Source organism: Convolutriloba macropyga, chromosome 3 (assembly GCF_964194025.1).
Source record: "Convolutriloba macropyga chromosome 3, txConMacr16.3, whole genome shotgun sequence".
Lineage (NCBI taxonomy): Eukaryota > Metazoa > Xenacoelomorpha > Acoela > Convolutidae > Convolutriloba > Convolutriloba macropyga.
In genome coordinates this window covers 7,807,104-7,819,847 of record NC_134470.1, presented here as the reverse complement: position 1 = coordinate 7,819,847, position 12,744 = coordinate 7,807,104, and the positions used below count along the sequence as shown (strand labels likewise).

General features: G+C 37.6%; 2 protein-coding genes across 2 annotated transcripts in view; both read left to right on the top strand.

Annotated features, from left to right (window-relative positions):
• The window catches only part of LOC142335904 (uncharacterized), a 534,872-nt gene that overhangs the window by 442,631 nt on the left and 79,497 nt on the right, over window positions 1-12,744 (top strand). The gene's annotated exons all lie outside the window — the stretch shown is intronic.
• LOC142335900 (putative ATP-dependent DNA helicase HFM1) lies at window positions 461-12,505 on the top strand. Its single transcript, XM_075384261.1, has 5 exons — window positions 461-1,041; window positions 1,496-1,997; window positions 2,292-2,445; window positions 6,330-6,477; window positions 9,213-12,505. The coding sequence occupies exons 1-5, from the start codon at window positions 792-794 to the stop codon at window positions 12,359-12,361; spliced, it is 4,203 nt and encodes a 1,400-aa protein (XP_075240376.1). The 5' UTR covers window positions 461-791; the 3' UTR covers window positions 12,362-12,505.

Here is a 12,744-nt window from a genome sequence, read left to right as displayed (position 1 = left end):
AGTTTCACTCTTCTGTCATTCTGCTCAAACTCCTTTTAAACAGCAACTGCTCAGCAAAGCAATTCAAAATAAAGGGAGTCAGTATAAAAAAATCAGAGTCAGAAATAGAAACGGGATAAACCCATAAAGCCCATTTTTAGATGCCCGGTACTTAAACTTTGTTCTCATAAATTTTAGTTACTATCTATAATGCTTATTGGTATTGATACTAGACCCTGCAGCCTCTCACTGAGAGACAGGAGTATGTTCAATTACGAAATGACATCAAAAGAAATCGCACTTAAAAATGTTTTCATACAAAAATCAATTTTTGTTGATATTTACTTTTCTCACAATCCCAATAGAGTTATGGGAATCAACGGCGGCTATTTTCCGGCAATCTGCCGGGTATGTTTTTGACTTGACCTTATTGCTTTGAAAGCTTATTGCTTGACTTCAATTGCTCTCATTCGGAAATTGAAAGCTTATTGCTTGACGTAAATTGCTCTTCTTCGGAAATTTGAAGCGTTTTGCTTTATCTAAATTGCTTTCATTCGGAAATTGAATTGATTGCGAGCCTAAAGGGATTGTAAGATAAGTGATAGCAAGGGTGTGCTAACCAAGTGTGTAATGCTTCCGTATAATGTGTGAATTTCGAACGCATTCTCGGCCGGAATTTTTCGCACCCATAAAAAAATTTGCAGGCTACAAAACGCTATAAATTAAGTTGCCCCGCCTGACGTTTGAGAGCAATTTGTTCCACGTTAGTCGGCTTATGTTCATCTTTCGTTTTAGTTTTCTCAACTTTTAAAATGCGAGCTGGACGAGCTAATTTAGCAAGTTCAAGTAACCTGGTTCCTACCAGTAATTTGCCTGCCGATATAGCAGGTGCGGTATTTCCTAAAATCAACACCTTCAATAGAATTCAATCTGAAGCCTTTGAATTCCTGACTACTTGTGATAATTCACTAGCAGTATGTGCGCCCACAGGCTGCGGCAAAACTGCTCTTATGGAGCTAGCAATGGTCCGGCTTGTTTTGAAATCAAGAGAGCTGAGCAGAGGTTTACGATCGAATTGTTTCCTCCCCCCCTCCCCCCCCCCCCCCCAAAAAAAAAATGACATCAAAATCGAAAATTTCACCCTGGGAATAGAACTAATCAAATGATATGACAGCCTCTTTTTAAGCTATGTAAACCATTATCACTGTCTTGCGCGTTGTTTGTTCACACAAAAACTTTGAGAAAAAGTTCGGTGAACAAATTTCTGGAAAAGAAAACAGTATACCGAATAGTCCGTCCCCTTTCTCCGGTACAATATGGTCTGATATGATAATTTAAAGGCATCTTGTGAACCAATCATTAATTTTCACACCAACTTTATCAATTTTAATGGTCACTTTCTTTTCTGTCAAGGCTATAAAAGTAATTAGCGATATGAAAACACGCCGCCAATGGTTTTCCACAAAAACTGGGGAAAATATTCTGTCATATCTTTGGGAAAAGGAAACGATTCTAGGGTTACAATCGTGCGCTGTCGTGTACATTGCTCCTATGAAATCATTGTGCTCTGAAAGATTCGAAGACTGGTCCAAGAAATTTGGAGCTCTTGGCGTAAATTGTTCCCAGATAACTGGCGATACGGACGATCAAGATCTCCAAAAGGCTTTAGGAGCTTCGATCGTGATCACGACTCCTGAAAAGTGGGAAAACGTAACCAGATGTTTGAACGTCACCTTCTTTGCATTCATTCAACTCTACCTCATTGACGAAATTCACATGTTGAGCGATGCAGCAAGAGGTCCAACATTAGAAGTTCTAATTGCACGAACAAAAGCGGCAAACTTAATCAACAAACAGAACAGAACTAGATTCATAGCTGTCTCGGCAACATGTCCAAACATTGATGATGTGGCTGCATGGCTTGGATCGGAAGATTACCCGGCTAAAGCGCTGAGTTTCGATAACAGCTTCAGACCAGTACCCTTGGACCTGATAGTGTTAGGGTACCCATTCTCGGGGTAAGTTTGTATCTTAAACGAAGACTGGGTGTCATGGACTTAGTTCACGTAAGTTTTTTTGCACGTTTAAAATCTTCTGCCCTAACGTTGCCTTTATATTTTAAAGAATGGAGACTTCAGAAGTTTTTGACTGCAATCAAAATTGAGAAAATAATTTTTTACAAGTTTAATTCCAAGCCACAGTACACCATTTTCAGCAGAAAGGGTACTACCAATGATCTCATGTCGTTGTTGTCACGGGGGATGTACGCCCGTGAAAAAATAGCAGCAAATTGACTGGCTACCTGTTTCTAGGAATGCGTTTAAATTTGATTTCAACCTGAGCTACCGATTGAACGACATTATTCAGAAGTATTCAGAGGGCAAACCGACTCTGGTATTCTGCTGTACTAGAAAGGGTGCACAGCAAGCGGCCAAAATTGTCAGCGACTCTTGTCAATACACTAAGGCAGAGATTACTTCCATTTTTTTATTAAAAAAAAACAAAACTTCTCAAAACATAAACCAGAAGAATACCTCATTTTTTTTTAAAAAAAGGAGTATTCCTACAAGGTTTTTAATATTATATAGTAATGGAATTTGGGCTTTAGGATGTAATGCTCTGTAGGCTAGGTGAGAGGGGATCCAGAATCAATAAATCTGGATAAATCAAGATTATAAAAGCCAAATCATCATGATGCCTAAGTTTGATTAAATTAATGAGTAATTAAAGCGTCAAATATAACTATAGTAAATATTAAATTATATGCATGATTTCCTTTTTATCATATTTTTTTCATATTTGGAATAATAACCATCCGATTTGGGGTGTGTAGATCAGAATCAAAATTACCCTTTAAATAAAACCAATTACCGTTTGTAAGGTAAAAATATAAATGAGCAATCGAGCCGACAAGTGCCACACCGGCCAACAAAAACGACAAAAAGTTCGTGTGTTTCTTCTACAATAAAATGATGAACATGAACAAGAAATGCACTGATTTTGACCAGAAAATCATTGAAGTACTCATCAAGTTAAAATCAAACTTATTTCAGATCTGTAATGAATATGTAGTGAAAAAAGATCAAACAACTCAAAAAGAGCATCAAAACGAGCTCAAAAAATTCGATATTAAATAAGCAGAAATATAAAAAAAATGAAAGATTTCACCGAAAACAATCAAATCCAATTAAAAGGATTGAAAAACTTAAACTAGATCTTGATGGTTGAAAAAAGCAAACCCAAAACCTATGCCGAATCAGCTGGTCCCGTTAAATCAGGCAAGGTTTTTCAAAACCAAATTCCAATCAACCAGTCATACGTATACGTAGTATTCCCGAAAAAAGTTTGGGCAGTCCAGACGAAAATGCATGCTGACATACTAGTAGTTGAAAAACTATTAAGAAAAAAGACAAGCGCGTAGAAAAAATTCCAAGGCTTGGAAAAGTTGATTCAACCAAAAAAGGATCGGAAAAGTTCTAAAAATCTCGATAGTCTCTAACCCAATGCAAAGGGGACGTTGTTATCATCAAAGCTAACACAAAACCAGAACCTACAGTTTTATTTAATATCTATAATCCACTTGACAACAGTCCATATAAATGGGATACTGAAAACTTCAAACTGCTCATTCATGATTTACGCAGAGTCGCGACAATTGAAAACCAAAATGGTCAAATCATACTTGACTATTTTGGTCAATTTATCATTCGACCAAAATGGTCAAATCATAATTTGAGCTTTTCAAAAGCAAAGGGTCAAATTATGATTTGATCATTTCATAGCAAACGAGCTCCGCTGACGAGTATGAAAAACGACTACGACTACTTGAAAATTTTGTTGATACAAATTTCTGAAAAGCGGCCAACTCACAACTGGACGTTGTCCTAACAAATAAACCAGAACCAATCTTGGATGCAATTTTGATCTTTAACTTTTGTTAAACTACAGTTTATATTAGAAAAGACCATATTCTGATCATGAAACAATCCGAATCATAATAGAAGCAACAAAAAAACAGAAGTTTTTTGAAAAGCTTGCAATTTTTACCTTCAACAAAACAGGTTGGGAAGCTGTAAATAACGCAATAGTCGAAACGCTTTTTGACCCATTTGGCTATAGAAACGTTGATCACATTGTGATGAATTGGTACTAAGTCACTTAACCCAAAGAAAACGAGCTAAATAAACAACTGGATGCAGATCTAAGTGGTAACAAAGGCATTTTGCCTGAAGTACGGAAAATTTGTCAGGTCTCAACAATTTACAAGGAACGCAGCAAAGCAGATGTTTTATGCTATTGTCCTACTAGTTTATCATGCTGCGTCTCCAAAGTGCTAGAGAAACAAATACATGACAAACATTTCGATTTCTGTAAAACAAAATTGCACGAAGATCAATTTGAATTCCGAAAAAGATCAGCTTCGATTCAACTTTTTCTTATTCTTGATTAGTTTTGTAAAAAAAAAACGATGGTGAACAAGTTCCTGAGTAATCGTACCTTCTCTAGGTTTCTGACTTGCTATTACATAATTTTATAAAAGTGGAAGTTGGTGGAGAATTATTATGACTCTTAAAATTGTCCCTGGAAAGCAAAAATTGGTTTGTCAAAATAAACGAAAAATTATATCAAGTAGATATTACTAGTGGAGAACTGCGAGGATTAATCCTTGGCCACTCCTTTTCCTGATTTTTAAAAATGACTTACCAGACGCAAATCCCAAACTGGACAGCTATGGTTTTGCCGACGTTGTATATTTATAGCCTGGGCAAATCCAGATATATACATAGGCGTAGATCGACTGGATATTTGGTGTAGCAGAAACGGAGTTGCACTGAGTGAAAATTGTGTTCGGTATGTTTAAAAAGCTTCCAAAGCGTTGTTTCATCTCAAATTCAACGTTTCGTCCATTTGCTCATGGACCAATTAATTTACATTCATAGACAGGATACATTGTCCGTATCATTCCGTATTGCTCACACCCATGGCTCCCAAACAGAACAAACCTTATAAAATTTTAAAGAGTGCAAGTAATTTGCATCAAGGTGGTTTCTTTCCTCTATCCATGGATATAAAACAAAGACTCTTAATACTCAAATTACTACCTCTTGGGCTCTATGTTGAGATGCACGACCTGCTACTCTTTTTATCACTTATAATTTCCAATTATCACATTCCTTATACGTTTGGAAAAGCTTGCGACGACAAAAGAAGACAATAAAGTCAAGGAGACTGTAAACTGAAACAAAACCGGCTGTTTTATTTCCGACAAAAACTACTTCCATTGAAGAAAAGTTTTATACAACATCGTAAACTAAACTTTGTAATTCTGGAAGTGAAATGAACAAAAGGACACTCGGCAATTTGTCCTGGAGTTTCTTTGCCAAAAATTACAACTGCGATAAAAAAATGCATCTTGCGAATCATTTGAAATTGACCAAACCAACAACTGAAGATATAAGAATGAACCTTCAGTGCAATGGCAAACTAAAAACTATCTAAACTTGCTGAGCCATATTCGGATTGGGACTCAACCCCTTTGAGGCGTAGACTCAAACGCTTTAACTACTACTTGTAATTGTTATTACTGAAAACGTAGAGCTCTCATCCTACTGAATCAAGAGGCTGGTATAAATGCCAAGAAAAAAGCAGGCCAACACCATTTGAAAATTTTCTGTTGCTTGCTTGTAATAATCTTTGGTTCACATTTTGCTACATTAATTTGTCCAGCCAAGCTGGAAGATTAGTCAGAACATTTCCAGCAGCCTGATAATTTTTTATATAGTTTATTTTAGAATGTTTGCAATTCAATATAATATATGAAAAAATGATGGGATACTTTTGTGTTCTATAGCTTTGTGACAATTTTTCAAGCGGGTCCGAATGAAAAATCGCAAAACTTTACAAACAACTGCAAATCTACGGGGCTGAAGAGTAAGACTACTAGCAGCAGTGTTTTTTGCTTTACTCGGCCCAATTTTGCGGATATGAAAGCTAAATCAGTTCTAACAACTTTGTCAACAATAAACTAATGTTTTTATTCATCAACATTAAATTTGATTGTAGATCGTCGGAATTATTTTAAACATTTCGTCGGAACATTTTTAAATTAATTCTGTCAAGGTTCTACTGCAAGTTGGAGGTTAAAACTATCGAGTACTTTTTTATCAGCCGGCTATAGTAAAAAAACGTGCACACCAAACAACTCGTCTTTTAAAAGCAAAAATGCTCTTGATGGTCGTCTTGAAATTTCGTATACTTACAAATAATTACTATATTATACTAGATTATAAGTATAAGTATTACTAAATTATTACTCTTCGTTGGCTTTCTAAAGTGATCTCTGCCTCAAGAGCTCTTTGCACTCGAATATAATCAGGACAATAGTGGCATCCATGCACAGCATTGAGTTGAGGTCTATGGTCACCAATGGTGTCGGGTTCCACCATGCTGGACTTCACCCCGAAGACAGACGCAACATCGAATCTCTTTTCTTACAAGGTTTGCATCTTCTTCTCATCCTAACTGCTTGTAGGTGCTTCAAACCATCTGGTTACTAAAAGCTAGATCAGTTGGTATAGCATTAAGATTGTTTTACGATGGTATTATAAATAAAATACTTGAACGGTATCTGATTTTTGTTGTGTTGTTTTATTTTTATTTGCGACATATTACAAAGTGACATTTAGCTAGTTTTTGCAGGCGGATTTTCATTTTTAATTTTCTATACTTCTTTTTAACAGCCAACAGACAGAGTTACGACTGATTTCCGGGTCAGATTTCACTCTGATGTAAAAAAAGATCTCGGACCCAAATTTTCTGATCATTCGAAAATACATTGTAGCGCTATAATCTACGAGAGTTTCTTGAATTGTTTCTCAAATTCTTTGCTGTTTAGTTTTTTGAGCTTTCCGATTTGGAACGCTTGCTATGTACCTTGCTTCTAGGTTGAATAATTCGTTTACCAACTTTTACCACGCTGAATGTTTCTGAACTTTATTCATGGTTTTCTTTAAGGTTGCTGTCTCTATTTTTAGATGAATGTCCGCATTGTGGGGACCTAATTAACTAGCAGGTTGCTTTCTCACTACTTGCTGGTTATGATATGACTTTCTTAAAATATGATTTTCGTAGTAGTTTCTCTATGAAGTTATTCGCAAGGTGTAATTGAGTTGCAACATTCTTTACCTCATCATAAGCCGTTGTCAATTTTGTCAGCATAAGTGGTTGTTAAAAATGGCAATTTCTAACAAGTACTGTGTGTAAGTTGTTCGCAAAAGTTCGTTTTTTCTATTTTTCGCTACAGGTGCTGCGCACCATTTTTTGTAATATATATATACTGATCTCATTCAAATTTCTTCCGTTTTGAAAATTTGTTTAATGGGGTAACCCAACAAATGGAAATCAGAAGGAGTTATGGAAGCGGATGAGGTGTCATCAGAAAGCATTTTTAATAAATATAAATGAACTCTTGCTTACTGGCTGCATTGCAATAGAAGGAGGATCGGTTTCAAGCGCTGTTTACATGTAATGAATTGTTTCAATTTGTTGTTAATTGCTCGTGAACGAAGTTCATAGCAATTATTGTAAACGTGGGTCTCCTTTAAGCAAAATGTTCGTTTGACAGTTTTGACTTCTCGAGTGACTTTTACGCTCTTGACTTTTTGCGTTTCGCGTGATCTAAGATTCTCTCTCAATCACAATTTCAAGCAGCTGAACTCAATTGGCGGCAATTTAATACTAAAAGTCAAATGAAAGGTGCGCCGAAACTGGAGCCATTTTGCACTTTAAATTTTAACAGTGGTATATGTTAACCTCTAATGTGGTTATTTAAAGCCCACTATTGAACTTAAAGCCCACCCCATCCCTGATTTTACTTGAATTTGTACTTTTTGCTGCCTAATCACGCTCTTTAACGAAAATTTGCATCGGTTGGCAATGAGGGTTTAGTTGATCGAAATAATTGTTCCAATCAGTAGCCATGGCTTTCTATGACTTTTACACTATCTATTTTCAAAAACTGGTCCTTCAGTTTTTGCGATGATGGTTTTTTGTTGTTGTCTAATCAGTTAGTCTCATTAATGAATGTTTTCATCAATTGCTAATGAGTCATAAGTAGGTCTAATTAGCTGCTTGATTTCACCGCAATGGTTCTTATGGTTTTGACACCTTTTCAAAAAAAATTTAAAGTCGATTTTTTTTGTCTTGAATGTCTGTTTTTTTGTGTTAACCATTTTCAATTGCTCTTGAACGAAGTTCATAGCAATTATTGTAAACGTGTTGTTCTTTTTTATGCAAAATTTTTCGCTTAACCATTTTGCGCTTTTCTTCTAGAACATACTTCGACTTCTCAAGTAACTTTTTCACGCTTTCGTTCTCCAGTGATCTCTATTGCTCCTAAGTAAAGCTTGTTGCTTATATAAAGTCGGTTGCAGCATATGACCAACAATTGCCTGGTAGCCCAGTGGTTAGTGCATCTGGTCATGGATCGGTAGGTCAGTGGTTCGAATCCCGGAGGGGTTATTTTTTTCACCCGCCTGTCGTTCGAGGAGAGCAATTCTTCCGACGTTAGTCGGTTTATGTTTGACCTTATACTGCGGTTGTGTTGTTAAATCTGTGCATATAGGCCCATGGGCTGCGTTGACTGACTTAGCTAGATGCTGCTGTAATTTTAATTATCTGGTCACTAATTAATTCAATTCTTTGGATTGTAATTCAGGACTTGTCCTGCTGTTTTTAACTTCGTCGAATAAAAATTTTGTTTCGCTTTACCTTTTGGTGCTTTTTTGACATTTTGGATTAAATCGTTTGGACTTCGCTAAGTTAGTTTCATTTTTCGCTCATTCTGCTTAAAATGTGTATAAACAGCAGTTGCTCAGCAAAAGAATTTAAAATGATTGAATAAAACGAAATTAATTATAGAAACGGGATAAACATATAGAGCGCAATTTTAGATGTATACTACTTAAATGTTACTCTTAACGTAAGTCTATGTTAACATCGCTAATGATTATTGGTGTTGGTACTAGCCCCTGTATCCTTTCATTAAAGAACAGGAGTATGGCTAACTACGAAATGAAACAAAAAAGATCGTTTTTAATAACTGTTTTTGTACAAAAATCAATTTTCATTTTCTGTTTTTTTTTCAATCCCAATGTGGATTATGGGAATCAACGGTGGCTTTTTGGTGGTGGCGACAATCTGCCGGGTATGTTTTATAGCAAATGTTAATTTAGGCAATCTGCCAGTTCTCTTCTCGACTTCAACCCTCTCTGTGGGAGTAAACCTGCCGGCACACCTGGTCATAATCAAGTCCACTGACTGCTATAATAATGGGGTGATCGCCCCTGCACCCATATCCCAAATCATACAAATGATTGGCCGAGCCGGAAGACCGCAATTTGACACACATGCAAAGGCAGTAGTTATGGTTAAAAACCAAGATAGAGACAAATATTCAAAGTGCCTCCAAGGACAACAAACAATCGAAAGTTCTCTTCATATGGGAATATTAGAACATCTGAACACTGAAATAAATCTGAGAACTGTTAAATGTCGGTCTTCGGCGTTACTTTGGATGAAGTCTACCTTTTTGTACGTCAGAGTTCAGAAGGATCCAAAGGCTTACTGTCTCAAAGTGCAGCCTGGTTGCAACGAATCAATTGAGCATTTTTTGACAAATATTGTTGCCACGAACTTTGCCTGTCTTGAACGTTTAGAACTTGTGCAAAGAAACAACCCCGTCAAGCGCAACCAAATCTCTGATGAGGCCTTCTCAACGACAACGCTTGGGTCGATAATGGCGGTCAAAGCTCTTAAGTTTAAAACTATGGAACTTTTATTAAGCCTTTCGGGCAACGAGTCCATTCATCAGTTAGTGTTATGTGTGGCCAAAGTTGAGGACTTAAACGGAACAGTCCTTAGGGTCGAGGAAAAACGGTCTTTAAACGCGTTGCTGATTCGGATTCCTTACAAAACTCACATCACGAAAGTCAAAACCGCCTCAGATAAAATTGCCGTTTTGATTCATGCGACACTGGCATCTGTAATCATTTCCGAGTTTAACATTCAGCAGGACGTGAACCTAATATTCAAAATTCTGCCTCGAATTGGGTCAGCGCTGGTTCAGATTTTGGAATACAAACAATATTTCGTGACTCTCAAAAATGCGTACTTATTTTTGCAATCAATCCGGACGAGAATGTGGCATAATTCAAAATTGGTGTCACGTCAGGTTGAGAGAATTGGACTGAATTCCGCCCAGCTGTTAGCCAAAGCGGGTTTTACGACATTTGCAAGCATCAAGAAAGCTGATCCACGAAATCTTGAAGTTATTTTGAAGAGGCACGCTCCATTTGGGGATAAGTTTATCGATTACGTAAAACACATTCCTGAGGTCAGTTTGAAACTGAATCAAATAATGTCGGCTTCATCGGAATTGTCGGTCGAGGTTGTTCTGACTTTAGACAATTTAGATTTGATTTCTCAGAAATCGAACTCATTACCGTGGCATAGATTTGCGGTCATTGTTGGAACTTGTCAAAACGAGCTGCTGTTTGAAGCCAAAATAAGTGAGAAGTTCCTCAAAATTTCCGGTTCCTGGTCCAGAACTGTCGCAGTTCCAACGGGAAAGTCAATTTTGGCTAGTTGCATAAGCTCAGCCTGGTGTGGTGTCGGTGCTACATGCAGTATCAAGAAGGTAGACTTCAATGAGCTTCCCGAAAGCAGTAATCCTTTTGTATTGCTGCCCAAGTTACTGGGGAGTCAGGTATCGAAATCTGGGAATGGGGAGAAATCACTCAGTACCTCTTCAAGCCAGAGATCAAGTCAATCTTGTAAGCACAGTTGTAAAGACAAATCTGCCTGTGCTCATAGTTGCTGCAAAGTTGGGTTTGGATCTGCGAAGCCCTTGATCAACTCAAAAACCGCTTCTCAGAATGCGAATGGTTATAACACCGCTGTGGATTCTGACGTTTTAGAAGTTATAGATGTAACTGACTCCGGTACTGCACGTAGCTTGCCTCAACAGGCGATAACCGGAACTCAAATTTCGGCGCCTGGGAACGAAATTATGAATCGAACTACTGATGTTATGTCGTTGCCTGTTCCTGGACCTTCTATTTTGAAGAAGAAACTGTCCCAGATTCCGGTTACGAGCAGCGGTGGTTCCATAGACGAGGTACTGGTAACACCACTTTTACCAAAAGAGGTGATAAATGGAAGCTCCGAAAACAGTATTTATCCCCCAAAAGCTAACCGTGAAAAAGACGCCACTGAACAGAGACCTGCCAAAAAGTTTACTTTCAAAAAGCGAAGGTCCGATAAGAATGCAAAGCTGCTGGAATGTAACGATGCCAACAAATTAACGAGTTTAGAACGTGACGAATCAACAATTTCGACTCCAATAAAGCGAAAACAAACTATCGAAACCAAGTCACAAAGCGGACCGTCCCCTTCCAAGCGTGTTCTATTTGATACAGGCATCAGTTCTTCAAGCCTCACTAAAAAGTTTTCGAGTATCGAACCTGTAAACCCCATGACATCATCAAATGCTCATGATGAAAAATTTAGCGATGAAAATTCAGCCCGAAATAGTAGAAATGACAATGACCTTATTGATAAGGTTATAGCCGAGGAATTGATTGACGATTCCTCAATCAGCTACAGCCCTCTCGAATATGACACCGAAGACGACAATGCTTACAAGGCGCAGATCGAAAGACCAACAGTTGACTCTGGCATCAAACGATCATCAATCTTGCACGACTTTGAGGTACCAAATAAGGACTTCGATGATGACGATTGTTTCGTAATAGATGTTCAGCAAATGGAAAGTGAGCAAAACAACCCACCGTATGTTAGGACTTCTCAACTACTGCCGGAAGCTGCAGTTGCTTCGAGTGGCGCGAAATCTTGTCGGAATGAGATAAATGTAGAGATGCAGCATCGCGAAAGCTCAACCCCAGTAAGATCGCTCAAAAATCGCGCAAGGGATATGAACCTTGACGTTAGTAGTCCTGATTTTTCTGATAAAGCGTCGACTGGCAATGACAATATCAGATCAGAAAATGGAAAAATCGTAACCAATCAATATTCTGTTACCAACAGATACCAGGAGTTAGGAGTAAAGTGCGCAAGATCTGACGACGATTTTCAAGAGTCAGAACTGGCCGACAGTATCCGCTTGGCATTGCGCGGAGGAACCTATAGTGAGGAAAATTGTGACAATCCAAACGCGGTCAATCAGTGTTTCAAAGCAAAAGAGCAGGATGCATTTGGTAGTAGTGCTGAGAAATCGGAGAAGCGGAAGGTCACATCTGATCAAGATTATGACTATGAGATATTGGATATTTATCGAATAGCTTATGAAATGTACTTCAAATAATGATTGGTTATTTGAAACAGTTCACCCGTTCTGTACAGTTTCTGTTTCTTAAAAATGATGAAATTTTGAAAATATAGTATATTCATCTCGTTAATTATCTTTGCGTCGCTCCTCTAATTTGACATCTCTTTGATTGTCCACTGTTCCAACCCTCCAAATTTATCGGGGGTTAAGAACTCCATACGAGCCTCGCTTTTATTTGTTCTCGAGTTGAAGTTTCTTTGATTTCATACCGGGATCACATATGGTTTCATAATGTCCATACTGGATTTCTTAGTGCGATGCTTGCATGAAACCAAAGGAATCATATATGATCCTTGTATGATTACCAGGAAATCATCTCATCCTAGCATGAAAACCAAGAATCATACATCTATTTTTCA